A 22,974-nucleotide genomic window follows, 5' to 3' on the forward strand; every position below is an offset into this window, starting at 1 on the left:
GAACTTTCACCAAGGTATTTCTTGAACCTATGTGTAGATCTTCTGGGAACCTCTTCAGATCTTGCCCTAGGTTCCTGGTTGGGTCCTTGTCTTCTTTGACACTTATGGAACCCTCCTGAGAGAATCTTTCAGAGTGCCTGGAGCCCATCTTCTGCTCATCCTTGCTGCTTTTACCTGCAAATGCCCCATGCTTGTCTTCTGCCCCAGGCTGACCCCTCCCTGGGAATTCACCCTGAGGCTGCATCATGGGTGCTTGGGATCTGCAGGGAGGGCCCAACTGGTCTTTATCGGGGGTGAAACTCCTTTGAATATGTTGCTTGTGCTGCTCCTGGTGCTCAGGGATGATCGAATCTCTGAGAAGAAGGGAGGCAGACTTGTGGCTCTGAGAATCCTCGCTATCCTGGGGAAGGTCTGGAGTGGGTTGGTTACAGGAGGCCCGAGAGTTTTTGAGCAGAGAGGATAACATTTTCTTCCACCTCAGTCGCTTCTGCAAGGGCCATTCCAGATGGTCACCTGCAGTTGGGATGAGGAATTGTGCCTTCTCCTGGGATGTAGGGCAAGTTGTTCTACAGCTTCCTGTAGGGTCCCCTTTACTCTGGGGTGGAGAGCAATATGGTACTTCTGGGGGAGCAGGAGACAGAGGGACCTGGCTGTGGATCTTATCCAAAGGTGGGGGCTGGGGCTGGGGCTTGGGCAAGGTTTGAGCCAAAGACTGGGGCTGGGGCTTGGGCAAGGTTTGAATCAAAGCAAAACTAAGAAAATAATTTAACATAAACTGATAATTTACATAAAAGGTATTTCAGCTCTTCCTCTCTGATTACTCTTACTTCAAGAGATTTTTCCCTTCAGTAACATATAGTTCGTAGTAATTTCATCGTGTTGCCATTTTCTGAGAGAGTGCTCAATTTCTTCTTCTCTATACTCCATTCTCAACAAAATGTCTAAAAAAGAAGGGTAAAATACAGATTATGTGTTTTGTTTGGGTAAGAAATCATTCTGTTACAGGATAAAGTAATTTTCTTATTTGACCTCAAAGATCACACATTTTCTAACACAAATGAGCACTTGTTTCTGAGTTACTGGGAGCTATAGTACGAAAACACATTTAGTTAAGTTTCTAAACATGACAGAACAGATAAGTTAATTCATTATATAACTTGTGCTTAACATTCCATTATTCACATTTTAGGCATATACAATGAATAAAAACAGAAATATGTTACTTATACAAACACAGGCACATGTAAGGATGTCAGCACAGAGTAATTACCAATGTGTTTCTGATCACAGATGTCTACTTCTTCAACATATGGTGTAAGTTTCTCCACATGCCCTTAATTCAGCCATTGGTCTTTCATAATTTTGTGAAAAGGTGAACTGTTCATTAGCAGCATAAAATAAAATATACTGATAATCACAATACTTAGGAAAATTTATTTGCAACATTTCATAGACTATAGGTCAAAATATGACTTAAATTATTTTGAGTGTCTCAATTCCTGCTTAAAAAGTCCCAAGCAATTCTATTTCTTCCTGATTGCGCCTAGGGAGGCTGTGTTTCTAAGAATTTGTCCATTTCCTCCACATTTTCAAGTTTATGTGCATAGTGGTTTTTATAGTATTCATGGGTTATATTTTCTATTTCTGTGGCATCAGTTGTAATTTTTCCTTTTTCATTCCTGATGGAGCTTATTAGAGTTCTTTCTTTTCTTCTTCTTCTTAATCTAGCATGAGGCATGTCAATTTTATTTTTTCAAAGAATGAACTTTTTGTTTTGTTAATCTTCTGCATAGCTTTTTTATTATCAATTTCCTTTAGTTCTGCTCTGATCTTTGCTATTTATTTTCTTCTGCTGGGTTTGGGGTTGGTTTGCTCATCCTTTTCCAGTTCTTTGAGACAATTCATTAGATTGTTGATTTGTGATCTTTCTGTCTTTTGGATGTAGGCATTTATGGCTATAAATTTTCCTCTCAGGACTGCTTTAGCTGTGTCCCACTGATTTTGATAACTTGTGTCTCCTTTACCATTCAGTTCAAATCTTTTCATTTCAAGAATCTTTTGATACCATTCAGTTCAAGAATCTTTTGATTTTCATCTTGATTTCCTCCTTAACACAATAATTGTTCATCAGAAGGTTGTTTAGTCTCCATGACTTTGTGTAGAGATGAGAGTTTCTTTTGGAGTTGACTTCTAATTTTATTCCAATGTGGTCTGAGAAGATACATGGTATAATTCCTGGTTTTTTAAAAATTTTTTGAGACATGTCTTGTGGCCTAGGATATGGTCAATCTTAGAGAATATCCCCTGAGCTGAAGAGAAAAATGTATATTCAGTGGTTTGGGGGTAGAATGTTCTGTAAATATCAGTCAGGCCCATCTGTTCTAAAGTTCTGTTTAAGTCCATTGTTTCTTTGTTTATTTTCTGTTTGGAGTATCTGTCCTGTTCTGTCAGAGGGATGTTGAAGTCCCTGGCTATTACAGTGTTGCTGTTTATCATTTTGTTTAGATCAAGTAGGATTTGCTTTATGAATCTGGGTGCCCCTGAGTTAGGTACATAAATATTTAGAATTGTTATGTCTTCTTGTTGAATTGTACCCTTCACCATTACATAGTGACCATATTTGTCTTTCATTACTTTTGTTGATTTGAAGACTAAGTTATCTGAAATCAGAACTACCACCCCAGCTTTCTTTTGGCTTCCGTTTGCTTGAAATATTGTTTTCCATCCCTTCACCTTGAGTCTGAATGCATCCTTGTGTGTTAGATGTGTTTCCTGAAGACAGCATATACTTGGCTTGTGTATATTTATCCATTTGGCCAGCCTATGTCTCTTTAGTAGGAAATTCAAGCCATTCACATTTGAGAGAATTAAGTGGGGCAGATTTCTGTTCACCCTGTTGAGTTGAACTTTGTTTCTTTGTTTTCTCTTTTGAGCCATTGTGGTATCTGGTCTTTGACCTTTAGCTTTTGGATGATTTTACATTGGTGAGTGTTTATTGTGGGGATCCATGTGTAACACAATTTCAGGGATGTGGAAACAGCCCAAGTGACCATCAATACAAGAGTGGATTAGTGAAGTGTGATGTATGTATACGATGGAGCTTTCTGCTAAGCCACAGAGGGCAGTGGTGATCTGGCACCTCTTGTATTGTCCTGGATAGAGCTGGAGTTCCTTCTACTGGGTGAAGTATCACAAGAATGGAGGGACAAGCACCACATGTCCTCACCACCAAGTTGGTATTGACTGATCAACACTTAGGTACACATTTAGTGGTAAGATTCATCAAGTGTCGAGTGGATGGGGGAGGCGGGATGGGTGTATACACATCTAATGGGTGCAATGTGCACTGTCTGGGGGACAGACATGCCTAAAGCTCTGACTTGGGTGGCAAAGGCAATGTATGTAGCCTGAAGATAGTGAACTTATCTTTGACAAAGTTACCAAGAATGTACAGTGGGGAAAGGACAGTCTCTTCAATAAACCGTGCTGGGAAAACTGGATGTCCTTATGCAGAAATATGAAATATGAGGCTGACAAAAGAGGCTGACATTCCAGTTTCTCAGAAAGAAACATTCAATAGGGACTTACAAACAGAAGCCATGTCTCTGGAAGCTGAGAGACAGTGGATCCCTGAACCCGCCCTCCAGAAAATATCCTTTCTATAGCAAGCTTTTAGCGTAAAGACATGTGTAGCTGGTCATGCCTCAGACTTTCAAGTGAAACTTGTGACCACTGGGGAGGTTAGATAAACATCTTGATGAAAGGTTACCTATGCTACAGGCATTGTTTTTTTATGTGGGGTTGTCTATGCCATGGGAACACCTTGGTTTGCAGGAGTCAAACTTTTGGTTATCATGGTGGTTTTGCTTCAAGATGGTGTCACTCTTGCCATGCAACAGGATGTTTTCCTACACTAAGTCCGAATTCAGGGTGAAATTAACTTTGGAAAGCAAAAGGCAAAATCAGGAATCAGAATATATACACTTAATTATGGAGTAACTAGACAAATGCCTTCCAGTGGTTTTTATTGAGATGCTTTTGGATGAATTACTTCATCATCAACATTGATATGTCTAACAGCTCATAAACTATTTTATTTTGTTATTTGAAAAGTAAGAATGAAATAGTGACTACTTCATACAGTTTTTTGAAAATTCAATGAGTTAATGTGTTTACAATTGCTTAATGCAGTGCCTGGCTCATAATAACAGTGCAATAAATGTTGGCTATTACCTTTATCTATTAATCTGTTCTAAAATTTCTCTGGGAATTGGTCTGAAACCACAAGCTTATATTCAAAAACATCCTAAAAGGTGTCATAATCCTTGGCGACTCCTTGGATTTTTATGTGATGAATGCTTGGTTATTTATGGAAGTGATTTAATTTAAATCAACTTTTAATTTTAGAATAGTTTTACATTTATAGAAAAGTTGCAGATATATGGGGTTCCCATATGCCCCTCATCTACTTTTCTCTGTTGTTAATATCTTGTGTTGCCATGGTGCATTTAGCAAAACTCAGGAACCAGCCAGGCGTGGTGGTACACACCTGTAGTCCCAGCTACTCGGGAGGCTGAGGCAGGAGGATCGCTTGAGCCCAGGAATTTCAGATTGCTGTGAACTAGGCTGATGCCATAGCACTCTAGCTCCAGCAAGCAACAGAGCAAGACTCTGTCTCAAAAAAAAAAAACAAAAAAAATCTTTCTCTGAAAGCATCACTGATTAATCGATTGTCCCTTGATGCCAGGATGGACCTGTCCCAGTTCCTGGTTGTGTCCCATGTTAGGGGAGTGATTGGCAACTAAGAGTCAGTGTCAAAGCCCTCATAGCCACATTTGAGTGACAGCAGAGGTTTGAAGGAAGTGGCTCTCAGGCTAAGTCTACCTGGAGCCCATTATTAAGTTCAATTTTGTGTGTTCCATGTCTTTTGCTATCATCTCAAAGTGCTGGGCCAGCATTGTCTGTTGGGAGTTATACTTCTGTAAAGGTTTTAACAAGTAACAGATTAAAAAGGGAAAAAGTAAAATTAATAGTAATGTGACAATCTCAATTTGCAAATGGTTCATTTGAGCCATGAACCTAGGCTTATAGGCAACCAACTGAACAAATCAAATGACCACAGGGAATTAGGTGAGACCTTTTGTAACCATTATAGCTCAGTGCAACCTCCAATTCCTGGACTCAAATGATCCTCCCACCTCTGCCTCCTGAGTAGCTGGGACTACAGGTGCACACCACCATGCCTGGCTAATTTTTTTCTAGTTTTAGTAGAAATGGGGTCTCACTGTTGCTCAGGCTGGTTTCGAACTCCTAACCTCAAGCGATCCTCCTGCCTCAGCCTCCCAGAGTGCAAGTATTACAGGTGTGAGCCACTGCACCTGACCTTGTTCTTTGTTGAAGATGCTATATAAGCTGTAATTCAAAGCTACCTCTTTGGCAGGCTGTGACGAGCCTCATGTGATAGGAGTCAGACAATATCCTTTTCCAAGCCTCTGACCAAAAAGCCAAAACTTCTCCCAAATTCCACCTCCTTGTTACAATCCCTATAACCAAAGGGGTCAGAATATTTTTTGATCTTTTTTCTCTGAGTCTATATTTTCTACCACTATACTTTCTTGCTTTCTTTCCTAATCCAAGATTTAAAACACCTTACCATAAATTTGGCACTGTTCTTAGAAAAAGCTAATTACCTAAGTTTTACATTTTAATGGAGCTGGGAAGGTGGTAGTGTTACTGAAAGCTTGGCACTTGTCCCTGAGGCCACATCAGAAGAACAAGGACAAGTGGTCTGAGGAGAAGGAAAGAGAGGTTTATTAATTTGCTGGAAAATGAGAAGGATGGAGATTCCTGTCTAAAATGCCATTGTCCTAATCATAAGCAGAAATACAGAGCTGAAGACAATCTTGTGACCTCTGCCCAGGACCTCTGCCTGCATGAACCTGGGCCTCTGCCTGGCAGTTCAGCTGAGCCATCTCCTATAGCGCAAAGAGCAAAAGACACTCTCCTGCCCCTCCTGACCACTGGCCTGAGATGGGGATGCAGGTTTTAGTTTCCAAAAGGAGTTGGGGAGGTTTTGGAGGTTTTAAAGAGACAGAAAACATTTTTGCTGTCTTTTTTTCGTTTCTTTGTTTGTTTGTTTTTCAGGCCATTCCCTCTGTTACAGTAGTGGGAGAACAAGAAACAGTAGAGATATCCTAAGGCAATACATTGGAGGCAATTTAGAGAATAAAAAGCAAGTTATCACACAAATATATGTCTATTAACAGTTATTCAACCTTTAAAAGGAACACTGCTTAGAATTAAAGAGACTAGATTCAGGTTTCCATCTGAGTTGTTAGAATTCCTTATAATTAATGTCAGGTCTTGGAATGGTTATAACTGAATGGTTATTATTATTCTATCAATTGCCTTTAGGACTAAGAGCTGATCAGCTATCTCTCCAGTCCAAGCTACTTGGAAGCTGAGACTGGAGTACCACTTGAGCTCAAGAGTTCAAGGTTACAGTGAGCTGTTGTAATAGAGGTAAAGTCCTGAAAAAGAGCAAAATGTTTGACAAGGTGTCTCTTTAACACCCCCACCCACTCTTTTGGGAAGTAAAACTTGCACCCCTGACTGAGGCCAAGAATCAGAAGGGCAGAGGAATGCTCTTAGTTCTTTGTTTCTAGTATCTTAAACCCCAGGAGTTGGCTCAATGGAACAGAAGTGAGGAGATGATCTTCACCAGAGATGCTACAGTGGAACAGCAGTAGCCCAAAGTTGAAAACCCCCTTTGAAAAGCTCTGTATTTGTGCTAAAAGGGTGTGGGGGGGTGGGGTGGGAAATGGTACTTTAAGATGAGAGTTTGCCATTCTCATTTGCTGGCAAATTAATAAACTTCTCTTTCCTTTTCCTCAAGCCACTTGTCCTCGTTCTTCTGATGTGGCCTCAGGGACAAGTGCTGAGCTTTTGGTAACACTGTGATCTCTCCTGGGTGACAGAGTAAGACCTTAGCTCAAAAAAAAGAAAAAGAAAAAAAGAAGAAGAAGAATGTTTAAATAAAAATTTTAATTGAGGTCAGAGCACAGATATATGTGAGAAAAATGACTTCCTATAAGATTACTCATTGCTGCATTATTTGCAATATCAAAAGACAACCAACAACCTAACTGTGTTTCAATAGAGAACTAGTTAAAGAAAGTTGAGAGATCCATACAGTGGAAGAATTTGGGATACTCTTTACATATTAATACAAAAGGATGTCTAAGATGTACCCTTAAATAGAAGACATGAGGTATAGACTATAGAACAGTGTATCTAGTATGCTACCAAAAGATATATGTGTATGTCTCTGTGTGTATATACATATATATGTATGATTTATTTGGAATACAAAACAAAAACCTGCTAATATGATTACGGTTACCTCCAGGAAGGGCCTCTACATGGCTGGGGAAAAAGGGAGTAAGAGAGAATTATCTTTCACTGTATAATATTTGTATCTTTTAGATTATGTGCCATGTGAGGCTACTGCTTATTCAAAATTATTTTTAAAAAATCTAGATCAATTCTACACTCAGGGGAAAAAAAACTGAAGCCAGAGGACAATAATAACATAAATTATTTATCTCTAGGAAAGATGTAGACATCAGAAAGAACTAGATGGAAATACAACTTGGACAGCCAACTTTTAAATGGGTGGGATACAGACATGATTTCAATCCCAGTGAGGCTTCCAGGTACCTATAGTCTAATTATGAGAAAGAAGGCCTTGGGGCCGTGGCAGAATACTTTGGAAAACAAACTGAAACAATTTCACATGTGGAATTACACAGTGGGAGCTGGATGGATTTTTAAAGACACAATAGATCAGAAATGACAATACAGATCAGAGATCACAAACTGGTGGGCCATAGGCCAGATGCCTGTGTGCATTATGTTTGGCCCAAATACTGCTTATTAATATTATGATTATTAATTATTTTTAGAGATGGAGTATGCTATATTGCCCTGAAACTGAATATTGTTTTTAAATTTTATTTAAATTAGTTTCCAACATGTTACAATCAGGAGATCTCACACTTAAGAAAAACTAGGTTGGGTACCATCACTCACACCTGTAGTCTCAATGCTTTGGGAAGCCGAGGTGGAAAGATTACTTGAGGCTAGGAGTTCAAGACTAGCCTGGGAAGTATAGCGAGACTCCATCTCTACAAAGAAACATTAAAAATTAGCCTGGCATGGTGGCAGGTGCCTGTAGTTCCAGCTACTTGGGAGGCGGAGGTGGGAAAGTTGCTTTAGCCCAGGAGTTGGAGGCTACAGTGACTTATGATCATGCCGATGCACACCAGCCTGGTTGACAGAATGAAACCCTATCTCTAAAACAACAAAAAATTAAACAAAACAAAATAGCTATCTGGCTTCTTTGGAACCTCCTGTAGACGAGGCCTGCATTCTTGCATGGCACCACCACGGTGGCTCCTTTTACACAGAGGCAGGCTCTCCCCAGTTGGCCACAGCTCCCCCCAGCAAGCATTTCCCATTTCCATCCCCTGCTGAGCCCACATAAGCATCTTAGGTAAAGAAACTAAGGCTCAGAGGCCAACTTCAAGAGTTCACATGTCCTGTTCGCACTCCCTAGTTCTTAATCTTTTCTTCAATAAGCAAAGCTGGGAAATCAAGGGACAGATAGTGCTCCATAGTCCTCTTGGTTTGAGCCACTACTCAGGATTCCTGACTCTAAATCCCACATCACTACCCCAACCCAGTGGTTGGTTCCAGTACCCACAACTGGGAAACCTTAGTTTTTTCCCTCCCTCAAGGATCATATAAAGCTCACCCAGAATTATAGGGACTGTACTCATCCCAGGACCTCGGAATCTTTTCACCTCTTTTCTGCCGTGGTCTGGTCCAATTGCCAGGCCTACCAACATCCCCATCTTTGATAAAATCTGCCACAGAGCCAGAAGCTGCCATTGCCATGGCCTTATCCCAAGAAGGGGCAGCTTCTGATAAGACCCGAGTGCCTGCCACGTTGCTGTGACTGCCGCTGCTGCTCACTGCTGACCCTCCTTTCCTTGCTAATCCCTGCAATCCACGCCTCGCCAGCTGCTGCTCCCCAACCCTACATCTCAGTGACAATGAGCAACCTTCCCCTGTTATGGTCATCCTGTTCCTGCCCTTCCCCACTGCTGCTCAGGAACCTCTGTGGTCTCCACTCCTGAAGCCGATGTTGTAATATGAAATCCTAGATATATGTTAGACCCAATTTTTTGTTCCGCCTGAAGCATGACCTCATTCTCTGGAGTGAGAGCTCCCCCTGTCAAGGAATTTAGATCATATCTTTCAGGACCTGTGAAGACTATTGGTTTTCAGGTTGTAAGAGAATCCAACTCAAACTAGCTTATGATTTAAAAATATTACTAGTGAAGGAGTTAAGAACATGCCACCCCAAAATATGTCACTGTGGCATATTGAGTATTTTGATTTAAAAGCCCTTGAAAAACATCAGGTACAAGAAGACCACTCTGATCTTCTTTCTCTTTCTTAAAAGCAGATGAAATTCCCGTGTGAAAGATGTCCTCCCTATACCAGAAGGAAAGTATCATTTTTACCATCAAGGTTAGAAAGTTGAGGCTGAGGGAAATATGTACAGAAACCCCTTATTATCTAACCCTTATCTTCCTAGTCACTTCTCTATCCAATTAACTACCATATCCCAAGCCCCTTGTCACATTTTCACAATTACTACTCTTCATCCAATTCAGCAAATAAGTATTAAATTCTAACTGCATCCTTGGGTCTTCCTTTCCTGATGAAGAATCCTATGCCACATAAAACTTTTGTATTAAATAAATTTGTATGCTTTTGTCCTGTTGCTCTGTCTTCTGTAAATTTAATTTTCAGGCCCAGTTGAAAACCCCTACGAGGGTAGAGGTAAAATGTTGCCTCCCTTACATAATGTCCAGTATAGGGGAGGAGATGGCCTCAGTCCCAATAGCTCCAAGTCACTTGGCTTTTTTTTTTCCTCCATTCTCTGCCTTTGCTTACTCAAACTCTTGCCTCTGCCCCTCCTAACTTTTCCACTGGCAGGCACAGTCTGTGCCTAGGACACATCCTTAGGTCCTCAGAACTGATAAAGAGCTTCTTAGCCAATAGATAAAATCCCACAGGAAGATTCTGATTAGTTCTAATTGAGTCACTTGCTCATCCTTGAATCAATCACTGTGGCCAGAATGGGAAGGATTCTATTATTGCCAACCCCCAGAGAACCAAAATGAGTAGGGAAGGTCAGATCTAAGAAACAATGCTAGGCAGACAAAAAAAAAAAAAAAATTTCTCCTACAATAGTGCACCGATAAAAACCAGGGCTCCTGTAACAAGACAAATAACTTTATTTAAAAATGGGTAAGGAACGTGAATAGTGATTTCTAAAAAGAAATATGAAGATGATCAATAAACATAAAAACATGCTCAATAACATCAGGGAAATGCAAATCAAACCCACAATGAGATACCATTTGACATCCATTAAGATTTGTTTTTAATCTTCTGAATAGCATAGCTTTATTGCACAGCATTCCTGCAATTAGAGCTGTTAAACTTTTTAATGTAAACATATAAAATATTTCTTTATTTTACAACCTTTTGTGCATGTCTTCATTTCTTTTTAATATACAAGATCCTTACAACATTCAGATTGTTATAATAAAAAATTCACATAATAACAGGTGTTGGCAAGGATGTGGAGAAATCAGCACTCCGAAGGATAGGAATGTAAAATGGAGCAGCCACTTTGAAGAACAGTCTGGCAGTTCCTCAAATGGTTCAACACAGAGTTACCATAAATATAGTCACTAACCGTGGGTGATTGGTTGCAGTAGTGCAAATATAGCTCATTGCAGCCTTGAACTCCTGGGCTCAAGCCTTGGCCTCCAGAAGTGCTAGGATTACAGGTGGGCCACCAAGCCCCACCCAGATTTCTTTTTTGGAGTGGGAAAACAAGTTCTCAAATACACTGTGGTGATGGTTGCCCAACTCTGTGAATATACTACAAACCACTGAATGAACACTTCAAATGAGTGAATTATATGGCATGTGACTATGTCCTACTAGGTAAGTAGACAGGCTTCTTCTGTTTGTCCTGCCACGTCCTTTGGGGTCTCTGAGAGATGGAGGGCGCTCCATTTGAAGCTAGGCCAGTTGAGATCAGATCCAATCCTGTTTCTATTTCCTGGCAGTTAACTCCTTCAACACCAATATGGGGATGATAATCCCTACTTGGAAATGTTGTTGTGATTTGTAAAAAGACACATTAGGGTTAATAATGTACAGTGTGTGATACAGAGTAGAGTTTCTGAAACACTACGCATACAGCATACAGCAATGCATATGTGCATACATGCATGCAAACTTCGGGCTTTTGGGGAGGTTCTGAAAGGACCGGATATGGAGGGCTGGTCGTGACCCTGGTGTCAGCCCTGGGCCCCCTTGTCTCTCAGGCTCTAGGGCAGGGCGGTAGCAGAGCATCCTGCTAACCCTGGAGCCAAAGAAAAGTCCTGGAGCCTCGGGCCCAGAGCAACAGGGCGGTGTGGTAAGGGCGAGGCGAGGCCGCCCTACCGGCGGGGCGGGGGTGTTGCTAGGTAACTGCAAGGGGCAGGGGACTCAGCGGCTCCGGGAACCCAGCCCGACCTGCCGCAGCGCGCTAGAGCCGCCCCAGCTCCCTACAGGGCCGGACAGGGAGGACAACACGGCCCCGGGCGCGGCTCTGCGGGGCTGTGATGTAGTGTGTGCAGCCCCGCCCGCGCCGCCCACCGCTCGCAGGCCGGGCCCCGCTGGCGACTGCAAGTCCCATCAGGCTCCGCGACGCCTTCATCGCCTGGCAGTTGCCGGGAAGGGAGGGAGTGGAACGAAACCGGCTGAAGGCGGCTGGGACCGTTCAACCTGCGGCGGGGTTGTCAGCAGGCAGGACCGGATCGCCAGCACTGGTGGCTGCAACTTTGCAGAGCACCAGCTTCCCGAACTAAACACGCCCGCTTTCCATGCGGGCTCCTTTGGGGAGCTGTGGCCTGGCCGGCTGCGCGGGGCCGGGGACTTGTCGCTGAGGGAGCCCCCGGCCCCCGCGCTGCCCGGGCGTGGAGAGGTCGCGGACTGGGACCCGGAGGATGCCGCGGTGGCCAGGATCTGGGCTGCAGCCTGGAGGCGGTGGCCGATGAGGGCGGTGTGCGGGTGAGTGCGGGACCGAGGGGCTCTTGCAGTTTGTGGACAACCGGGTGCGGCCTAGCTCCCGCTGTCCTCTGGGATTCGTCCCTGGGAAGACGTGTGGTTTAGACCTGGGGTAGGAGGATCGCCCTTTCAAAGCTTTCAGCGGGCTGGAGCCTTCCTGGAACACCGGGAGAAGTCCCAGGACCCCGATGCACAATTTCTGCGAGTCGGAGTAGAGGAAGAAGACAGCTTCATCAAAGGATAGTTTTTCTATTCTCCAATTTCAAAAGTACTTGTTAACGATGGGCACACAAGTACACAGAGGAAAGTAAAAGTCATTGGAAATCGAGCAGTGGGCAGGGGGAAGGAGGGGTAGGGCAAAACTCACCTTACTGGTGCAATGAACACTATTCGGGTGACAGAAACTCAAGCCTATCAAGCCATGTCTAAAAAAAAAATCTGTACCCACAGGATATTTTGAATTTAAAAAATTAAAAAAAGTGCTTGTTAATAAAGAAAAGCAATCAGGGTAACAGCGACGTGTGCTTGCCACTGACAGGCACTTTGATAATGGAGGAACCTGAGTCATGGTTGAGGCTCCAGGAGATTTAATCATTGGAATGTTAAAACCTTGCTTAACTATGGTTTCTTGTGGGGATCTCCTGGGTATGCTATTACTGAGATTTCCCCCACAAGTGCCTTATTTGGATTGAAAATATACAAATAACTTTTTATGATCTCTTTCTCTATTTAATGATACTGGTTGCCTTCATGGGCTATTTATGCTTTTCATAAAATAATCAGCATGGAAATCATTGCCTTGAGTTCTGGCCTCTTCTCTGAGTTGCTTTTTGGATTTTATTTGACTGCTTAATACAGCGATGTATTTAGAACACAACCCTGACTCGCTTTGGACAAGATGCATGGCCAACCTTAAAGTATTGCTTTCCCTTTTTGTTTTAGCCTTGATAAAATGAAATGCTTTGAGGAAGGCGAGGATCCAGAAGTCATCTGGAGGATCCTGACCTGGTGACTTTGGGGTATGGAGGACTTTGCATTTGTTATGTACTATTTAAACATTTTTTTCCTACTTTATGTTTTGAAAAGTTGAAAATATAGTATCATTATCCACATACCCACTCCTTAAATTCAACCACTGTTAATTTGGCCATATTTGCTTTAGCCATATGTGCATGGGTTGCCTGCTGTGTGTCTTTTCTTTTGCTTATACCATTCAACAAGTTGCAGACATCATGATAACTTACCCCCAGATATATCAGCAGGTAGCTCCTACATATCTACAAAATATCATTCTCCTACATAATTAGTGTGGTATTAGTAAACCTAAGAAAATTAACAATAAATAGTTAATCTCTAATATTCCAGTCCATATTCAAATTTGTGTTTATTTTTTAACATGTATTTACAAAGGTAGAGTTAATCTACTTAAATTTGGGGTGCAAGCTAAATACTCTGGTAGTGTTCTTGAACTATCTGTGGTAAAGGATCAGTTTTTAAAATTTTTACTCTTTGACAGATTCATACTTTTGTAAAATACTATACAAGAATCATTAAAAAAGAAATTAAAACAGACAATGTGAGTTCAATTTTTTTATTAAATTCAACAGACATAAAATTACTATCAACTTATGAACATTTCTAAACACTTAATTTCCATTTTCTATACTGATTGGATAGCATAAAGCTCACAGATCAATTCCTGCTTGCCTACTACACTTTGAGAAGCACTGCTCCACGATAATACAATAGAACAATTGTGCACATTATAGTGAAATTCACTATATTTCACACCACCTCATCTGTGTTCTGCCATTCTTGATCCTACCCTTGTATCCCCTTCAAATATTTGGTTAGTTATTTCAACTCTACCTTGGTTTCCTTTTGAGGTAACTGCCAAATCTGTGCCCCCGGATCCTCATTGCTAACATTTACAGTAGCAACACTTGCAGCACTATGAAAGGCTTCATGTGGGCTTTGCTAGGATGACATTAAACTGGATAATCTTGTAAACTACCACCCCCGTCCTCCCAAGTGTCACAAAAATGAACAAGAGGAAATAAAATCCAAAGAGAACTTACTGCAGAAAATCAGCAAACAACTGTTTATACAAATCTCCCTGGGAGACTACCTACCTCTCCCCAGAAAACAACCAGGAAACAGAAGGAAACCTGTAAGTCTACACTCCACACAGAATTGAGTGTACTCAAACAAGCATTTGAAGGTTTAAAAACACTTTGGATTAGAAATTTTAAAACTAAGAATGGAAATGATGAAAAAGAGAGAAATGAAAAAAATTAATGAAATGCAGGGAAGAAATGGAAGAAAAGACAAATTATAAGTCAACAAAGATGAGATAGTCAAGGGAGAATAGGTTCAAATAAAAATTTAATAAAGGGAAATGAAGAAAGGTATGAAAACAACCAAGAGAATTGAAAATGACATAAAAAGGTAAATGAGTCAGAGAAAGTATTGGGAATGGAAGACAGGCAAAGAAGACATAATGTTCATATTATCAGAGTTCCTGAAGAAGAAAAAGCAATGGAACAGAATTACTATTTAAAAATATAATCTAGGAAAAAATTCCAGAAATGGAAAAAAACCTAAATCTACTAACTGAAAGGACTTACTGGGTACCGGGAAAAATTAACCCATAATTATCAACTCTGAGATATGTCTTAGTAAAACTGGTAGATTTAAGAGATAAAATCATCAAGTCTTCCAGTCAAAAAGAACACATAACTTAAAAAGGCAAAGGCAAACTTACAAAAAGCATCAGACATTGCAAAACTGACATACAAAGCAAGGCAACAATGGAGGTGTATCTTTTTTAAAACTCAAGGAAAGTGTGAACTATGGATTTTATAGCCAATTGAGATATCCTGCAAATAGCAAAGCTGTAGAAAAAAAGTTTTCAACATACAAGAACTTGGGTAATTTCTGTATCCACCAGCCATTTCTGAGGAATATATTAGAGGGTGAGCTTCATCCAAACAATTGATGATGGGAAAGTTTCAGCAAAAGGATTAAGAAGGTGAGGACCAGTGTAGAAGACTAATGTCTAACTGTTGCATATTGTAAGAAAGTACAATATTGCAACTAAAAAGATGGGAGGAGAAAAGAGGATAATGTGTTGGTAATAGGTGGGTTTTAAAGAATACTGAGGGGGAAAAAAATGCTGACAAACCAGATAGTAAAAGGTTAAATAAGACAGTGGAATAACTAAGGGTATTGTGAAAATTTAAGTGTGGAAGTAATCAGTAGAACAAAAATAGAAATACCAATCCCTGCTCTCTAACTTCTAAAAAATAAATGAGAAAGTAATATACATCTTATAATAAGGTAATATAACAATATGCGTAAGTAGAAAATTTGAGACCAAGTACATTAGTTTCAGTTTGGCTTATAAAAACAAAAACTTTGAGGAGACAAGAGACATATCTAAAATAAAGTGATTCAGAGAAGCTAAACATAAACTATTGGACAAAAGCATATCACATAAATGGAAACAAAAATTGAGCAGGAGTAGCAATTGTGATATCAAAAAAATAGAACTCAATCCCCAAAGCATTAAATGTGACAAAGGACACTGTGAAATTTTTATCTTATGGAGGTATATGTACATAAAATTTGCTCCCTGGTTATGGAGACTATATGGCTTATTCACAAAAACTGATTAAGTATTAGGTCACAAAGGGCACAACAGTAACATTCATGAAATAGAAATATTACAACTAACACTCTTGTTAGTAATACAATGTCATAAACCTAGGATTTACTAACAAAAATAAAAGTCAGAAAGGTCCGTCACTTGGAAATTTTAAAACTTCTAAATAACTTCTAGGCAAAGGGAGAAATACATGCTGAAATTACAGAATTTTTAAGAAATAATGATATTGAAAACACTACATATCAGAATATAAGGGATGTCTTTGAATCATTGATTAGAGGAAGTCAGTGCACAAAAAACATCTATTAATAAAAGTGAAGATAAGTGAGTTAAATTTCCAGTTTAGAAAACAAAAAGAACAAAGTAAATGAAAAAAAAAATAGGAAGGAAATAAAATAAAAGCAGAAATTAATGAAGAGAAGAATAGGAAAACAATATCTAGTTGATAAAAATATTTGCTTTTTGAAACAACAAAAGAGATAAAATATTAACTAACTTGATAAAGAAGAAATGAGAGGCTGGGCATGGTGGCTGACACCTGTAATCCTTGCACTTTGGGAGGTTGAGGAGGGAGGATCACTTGAGGCCAGGAGTTTGAGACCAGTCTGAGCAAGAGCGAGACCTCGTCTCTACTAAAAATAGAAAAAAATTAGCTGGGCATGGTGGCGAGTGCCTGTAGTCCCAGCTACTTGGAAGGCTGAGGCAGGAGGATTGCTTGAGCCTAGGAGCTTGAGGTTGCAGTGAGCTATGATGACACCACTATACTCTAGCCCAGGTGACAGAGTGTGACCCTGTCTCAAAAAAAAAAAAAAAAGGAAATACATCTAGCTTAGTTGTAAAACTAGTATCTTATTTAATAGAGAACCAACATAGACATTTTCTACTAAGATCAGGAACAAGGCAAACATGCCTACTATCTCCACTACTTTGCAGCATTTTCCCACAGGTGATAGCCATACAGTTTGACAAGAGAAAATAAGAGAAAGCACAACCTATAAAATGAGGGAGAAATCATTATTAAAACAAATTTTAAAAATCATAAGAGAGTACTTTGTTGCACTTTTGTCAAGGGTTGGCCAACTACAGCCCATAGACTGGCTGGCTGTTTTTGTAAGTAAAGTTATACAGCCATGCCCATTTATTTACATATTGTCTGTGGCTGCTTTTGGACTACAATGGCAAGTTGAGTACCAAAGAGAGAGGTCATCTGGCCTATAACCTAAAATATTTACTATGTGGCCCATTAAGGAAAGGTTTGCTGATCCCTGCTCTACACAAATAAATTATGTATAATTAGAAAATAATGTGATAGAGTTGAGTTATCCCCGCTGTACTGAAATAAATTTGAAAACCTAAGTGAAATGGATAATTTCCTAAGGAAAACCAGATTACTGAAATTAAGCACATTAGAGTTAGATAACTTAAATAGACAATTTCCATAGAAATACAGAGGAAGTTATTTAAGGAACTATCCCAACAAATCTCCAAGTCCATATGGTTTCACAGAATTCTACCAAACATTCAAAGACTAGATAGTCTCAATGCTCCAGAACCTTGAAAGAAGAAAAACTTCTTAATTATTTTTATGAAGCAAATGTGACACTGATATTTAAACTGGGTAATGACAGTATAGAGACAGAAAATTGACACCAGTATCACTCAAAAGAAAATATTATCAGAAAATCCAACACCATAGTAAGAAGGTACTACACCATTACCAAGTCGAATTTATTCTAGGAATGGAAGGTTGGTTCAATATGAGGACACCTAATAATATATGCCATATTAATACATCTAAGACATGACTTATTTGATTATTTCCAGAGATACAGGGAAAGTCTTACCAAAATTCAATACCAATTCATGATAAAAACACTCAGGAAATAGAAATTGGAGGGATACTATTTGAACATGATAAAATACAGATAGCTTAGTTGTAAAACTAGTACCGTATTTAATACAGAACCAACACAGGCACTTTCGACTAAGATCTGGAGCAAGGCAAACATGCCTACTAGCTCCACTACTTTGCAACATTTTCCTACAGGTGATAGCCAGGCAGTTTGACAAGAGAAATTAATTAGAGGTGTAAGAGTAAGTCAAGATAAAAGAAAAAACTCCCTCTAATTGCAGATGATGGCATAGAGTACCAGGAAAATCCCAGAAAAATCAATGCTAAAACTGACTCAAATAAAAAAAGAATTCAGTGAAATATTAATAAATGGTATAAGGGAAAGGTTGTGGGTTTTTTTTTTATATGCATATATTCTCATGTTGATTCAGCACCCTTTAGGACTATCCTGCATTGATCCTTGAAAATCAATTGACCATATATGTGAGGATCTGATTCTGAACTTGATATTCTGTTCAATTGTTATCATTATATGAATAATCACTGTCTTGATTACTGCAGTGATATTGTAGACCTTACAATCAGGAAGTGTAAGTCCTCCGACTTTGACCATCCTTTTCAAGAAAATTTTGGCTATTCTAGGTCCTTTGTGTTTCTATATAAATTTGAGAATCAGCTGGTCATTGTTCACCTACATGCTGCTGGGATTTTGATAAGGATTGCTTTCAATCTAGAGATAACTGGAAGTGAGGGAGCATAATTAACATCTTAAGAACATTGAGTCTGTCAGTCTCTGAACATGTATACATCTCCTAAATAGGTCTTCTTTAATTTCTCTCCGCAGTGCTTTCTAGTTGTCAGTATACAGGTCTTACGCTTATTTCATTAAATTTATCGCTGAGATTTCATGTTTTTTGACAATATTTTAAATCACAGTGATTTTTTTAACTTACAATTGTTCTTTGCCATAATATAGAAATAGGAACTTTTTTATTATTTCTCTTTTGTCCTGAAACCTTGCTAATTCACTTACTATTTCCAATCGTTTTTTTTTTTTTTTTTTTTTTTTTTTTTTTTTAGATTCCTTAGGAATCCCTATGCAGGCAATCATGTTGTTTGTGACATTTTTACTTCTTCTGTTCCACCTTTAAACTTTTATTTCTTTTTCTTCCTTTATTAAACCAGTTAGAACATCCAATGCAATGCTGCATAGAAGCAGCAGGAGTGAAGATACTTGTCTTGTTCACAGTCACAGGGGGAAGCATTCAGTCTTTCAATCATTAAGTATAAAGTCAGCTACAATTTTTTTGTAGATTTTCTTTATCAGATTGAGAGAATTCTCTTCTTTTATAGTTTGCTGAAGTTTTTCATAAGTGGATATTGAATTTTGTGAAATACTTTTTCTGTATCTATTGAGATATAACTTTTTCCCTTCATTCTGTTAATATGGTGAATTACATTGATTTTTAACCAATCAACTGGTTTTTTTGTTTTCGTTTTTTTTTTTTTTTTTTTTTTTGGAAACAATCCTCAGTCTGTTCCCCGTGCTGAAGGGGCAGTGGCGTCATCAGAGCTCACTGCAATCTCAAACTTCTGGGCTTAAACAATCCTCCTGCCTCACCTGCCTGAGTAGCAGGGACTACAGGCCCTCGCCACCACACCTGGCTAATTTTTCCGTTGTTTTGTAGAGATGGGATCTTGCTCTGTTGCCCAGGAGGGTATTGAACTCCTGGCCTCAAGTGATCCTTCCACCTCAGTCTCCCAAAGTGCTAGGATTACAGGTGTGAGCCACCATCTGGCCTCTGCCTTAGATTTGTGACAGAATGCACAAGTGAAATCACCCGGACTTAAGTTTTCTTCTTGAGAGGTTTTTTAAAATTACCAATTCAATTTCTTTAGCAATTATAGAGTTGTACAGATTTTGTATTTCTCGTTGTATCAGTTTTGGTAAAAGTAGTTTTTTTCAAGAATTTGTGCATTTTTTCTTAAGTTGTCAAATTTATTGGCATAAAGCCTATTATAATATTTCCTTACTATCTTTCATCCTATTGAATTTCTTGTGATGTCTCCTTTTTTATACCTGATAATTGTAATTTGTCTCTTCTCTATTTTTTTCTTTATCAGTTTGTCTTAATTTTATTAATCTTTTCAAAGAATTGATGTTTTGCTTTAAATAACTTGATTTATTATTTCTATGATTTATCTTTTTTATTACTATTATTAGTTCTTTTCTTCTAGTCACTTTCTAAGTTGCTTTCCTCCCCTCCCCCGACCTCTTAAAGTGTACACTAAGATCACTGATTTTAAACTTTACTTCCTTTCTAATATAATCATTTTAGGCTTTAAATTTCTCCCTAGGCATTGTGTTAGTTACATCTCAAAAATTTTGATATGTTGTATTTTCATTATCATTCAGTGTAAAATATTTTAAAATTTCTCTTGGGGTTTTTTCTTTGACCCATGGGTTACTTAGAGGTCTGTTGTTTAATATTCAAAATATTTGGGCTTTATTTTTTAAAAATATTTTATTGTTAGACTCATTTCCAGTTTCATTCTGCTGTGGTCAAAGAACAGACTCTATATGATTTCAATGTTTTGAAATTTGAGATATATTTTATGGCCCAGCATGTAGTCTATCTTGCTGAACATTCCATGTGTACTTGAATGTGGACTCTTCAGTTGTTGGGTTAGTGTCTCTAAACATCAGGTAGGTCAAGTTGGCTGATAGTACTGCTCAAACGTTTCATATCCATGATGATTTTATTTTGTCTTTTTGTTCTGTCAGTTGCTGAAAGAGTGATTAAAATCTCCAGCTATAATTTGCACTTGTCTACTTCTCCTTTCAGTCCTGTCACTTTTTGCTTTTGCTGTGTCTTGCAGATCCATGCCCTGTGTACATACATTCCATCCTCAGCCAAGGCTCCAAGAGGAATTACCTCGTAAGCATTTCTCTCCTCTTTTCTCCTGTTAATACAATGCCTCCTCAATGGTTCCTTGTCCTACAAATTCCAACCTTCTCAGCTGCTTCAGAAGCCTCTTAGTCTCTACTTGGGCTCTATCTTCTGTAGTCCAGGGAGCATCTGTGGGCAGAACACAGAGGAAAAGTTGAGTTCACTTCACTTGTTCCCCTTCTTTAAAGGATTATGGCCCATGCTTTCTGTCATCCAATGCCTGAAAACGTTTGCTTCATATATTTTGTTCAGAATTTGAATTGTTGATGGTTAAAGAGAAAATACAAAACTAGTCACTCCTTCATAGCTAAATGTGGAAGTTCAAAACACTCAGATTTTTTAAAAGAAAGAGTTCTTTTAGTCTTTCTTGCTTAATCCATAAGTATTTAATATAAATCTAGTGTAAAGAACATATAAAAATGTTGAGCTTGGTATAAAAGAAACTCTCTGGATCATTCATTTTAAACACGGGGAGATCTCCCTCTAAAAGAAATAGTACTCATCTTGATCCAGGAAATGAGTAAGATTTTGTATTAAGAGAATAGGTGGGGAGTGGTGGTTCAGGCCTGTAATCCTAGCATTTTGGGAGACCAAGGCAGGAGGATCACTTGAGGTGAGGAGTTCAAGACCAGCCTGGGCAACATAAAAAACCTATCTGTACAAGAAAAATAAAATAAAAAATTAGTCAGGCATGGTGGCATGCACCTGTAGTCCCAGCTACTTAGGAGACTGAGGCAGGAGGATTGCTTCAGCCCAGGAGGTTGATTTTGCAGTGTGAGCTGTGCTTGTACCATTGCACTCCAGCCTGGGTGACAGTGTGAGATCCTGTCTCTAAAAAACAAACAAATGAAAAAAGCCTGTCAAAAATTTTCTTGATCTTGGGGCATTTGATGTTTAAATTAGTATAAGAATTAATGATTATTATTCTAGCACTTCAAATCTGTTATTGATTCTTAATGTTATAAAATTAGGAGTTCCAATCTATCTCCCCTTTTTTCTCTCTAAAAAAATGTTTTCTCATTTCATTAATTAGGAGATATTAACTTTATATCATTACAAAAGCTTTTTTATGAAATGCCTAATTTCAGTTAAATTTTATTTTTGTCTTGATGTTTTCCCTCTAGCTGGAGAATCTGTTATTAGATGACAAGTATAACACCAAAATAACAGATTTCAGCCTCAGCAACGAATGTACTTTGGGCACTCAACTGGAAACCTTTGCGGCACTGCTCCACACACGGCCCCCGAGCTCTTCCAGTGCAAGAGATGTCATGGCCCTGAGGTTGATGTGTGGAGCCTCGGGGTGATCCTCTCTCTGCTGGCCATTGGCACCCTTCCCTTTGGTAAGGCAAACCTTAAGGTGTAGGAAACAGTTGCATCAATGTACTATACAAAACTAAAAAGAGTTTCATAAAATTACATGGGTTTATATTTTTAGCATTATATCAGTTTAGGGGTTTCAGTAATTTTTTTGTTGTTTTTAACCTAAAACTTGACTCACTACTTTTCTTTCCTTGCTCCCTCCCCAAAGGAACTGTAAGCAAACATAATAAAAGAGAAATACACCATCCCATTCTATATGTCAGCAGAGTGTAAAAAACTTCAGAAACATTTTCTAGTGGTAAATCCACGTAAATGAACTGCTCTGCAGGTTATCACATTAGTGGAAAGAAGAAATAACTTTGGAAAGTTTTTGGAATATTTTTAGAACTTAGCTTGGTTTGTGTGGCCTACTGAACTCTTGCTTAGGACTTCTTTTTAAGTTTTTTTTTTTTTTCTTATTTCAGCATATTACGGGGGTACAAATGTTCAGGCTACATACATTGCCCTTGCCACCCGAGTCACAGCTTCAAGCATGCCTGTGCCCCAGACAGTGTACACTGCACCCATTAGATGTGTATACACCCATCCCTACCTCCCCCCATCCACTCAACACCTGATGAATCTTACCACTATATGTGTACCTAAGTGTGGATCAGTCAATACCAACTTGGTGGTGAGGACATGTGGTGCTTGTCCCTCCATTCTTGTGATACTTCACCCAGTAGAATGGGCTCCAGCTCTATCCAGGACAATACAAGAGGCGCTAGATCACCACTGCCCTCTGTGGCTTAGCAGAAAGCTCCATCGTATACATACATCACACTTCACTAATCCACTCTTGTATTGGTGATCACTTGGGCCGTTTCCACATCCCTGAAATTGTGTTACACATGGATCCCCACAATAAACACTCACCAATGTAAAATCATCCAAAAGCTAAAGGTCAAAGGCCAGATACCACAATGGCTCAAAAGAGAAAA

The 22,974-nt window shown here is 39.2% G+C and overlaps 1 protein-coding gene across 1 annotated transcript; it reads left to right on the forward strand.

Moving 5' to 3' along the window:
- Positions 1-11,381: 11,381 nt before the first annotated feature.
- LOC138379696 (uncharacterized) lies at positions 11,382-21,888 on the forward strand. The gene is made up of 4 exons (XM_069464825.1): positions 11,382-11,493; positions 11,619-12,204; positions 13,144-13,220; positions 21,796-21,888. Exons 1-3 carry the CDS (start codon positions 11,382-11,384, stop codon positions 13,211-13,213), a joined length of 768 nt encoding a protein of 255 aa, XP_069320926.1. The 3' UTR covers positions 13,214-13,220; positions 21,796-21,888.
- The last annotated feature ends 1,086 nt before the right edge of the window (positions 21,889-22,974 follow it).

Source organism: Eulemur rufifrons, unplaced genomic scaffold (genome assembly GCF_041146395.1).
Source record: "Eulemur rufifrons isolate Redbay unplaced genomic scaffold, OSU_ERuf_1 scaffold_123, whole genome shotgun sequence".
NCBI classification, from domain to species: Eukaryota; Metazoa; Chordata; class Mammalia; order Primates; family Lemuridae; genus Eulemur; species Eulemur rufifrons.

Coding starts and splice junctions, on each gene's coding strand:
- LOC138379696 (XM_069464825.1), top strand. CDS start 11,382: ATGCAAACTTCGGGCTTTTGGGGAGGTTCTGAAAGGACCGGATATGGA. Junction 11,494..11,618: donor TCAGGCTCTAGGGCAGGGCG/GTAGCAGAGCAT, acceptor GGGTGTTGCTAG/GTAACTGCAAGGGGCAGGGG. Junction 12,205..13,143: donor CCGATGAGGGCGGTGTGCGG/GTGAGTGCGGGA, acceptor TTTTTGTTTTAG/CCTTGATAAAATGAAATGCT.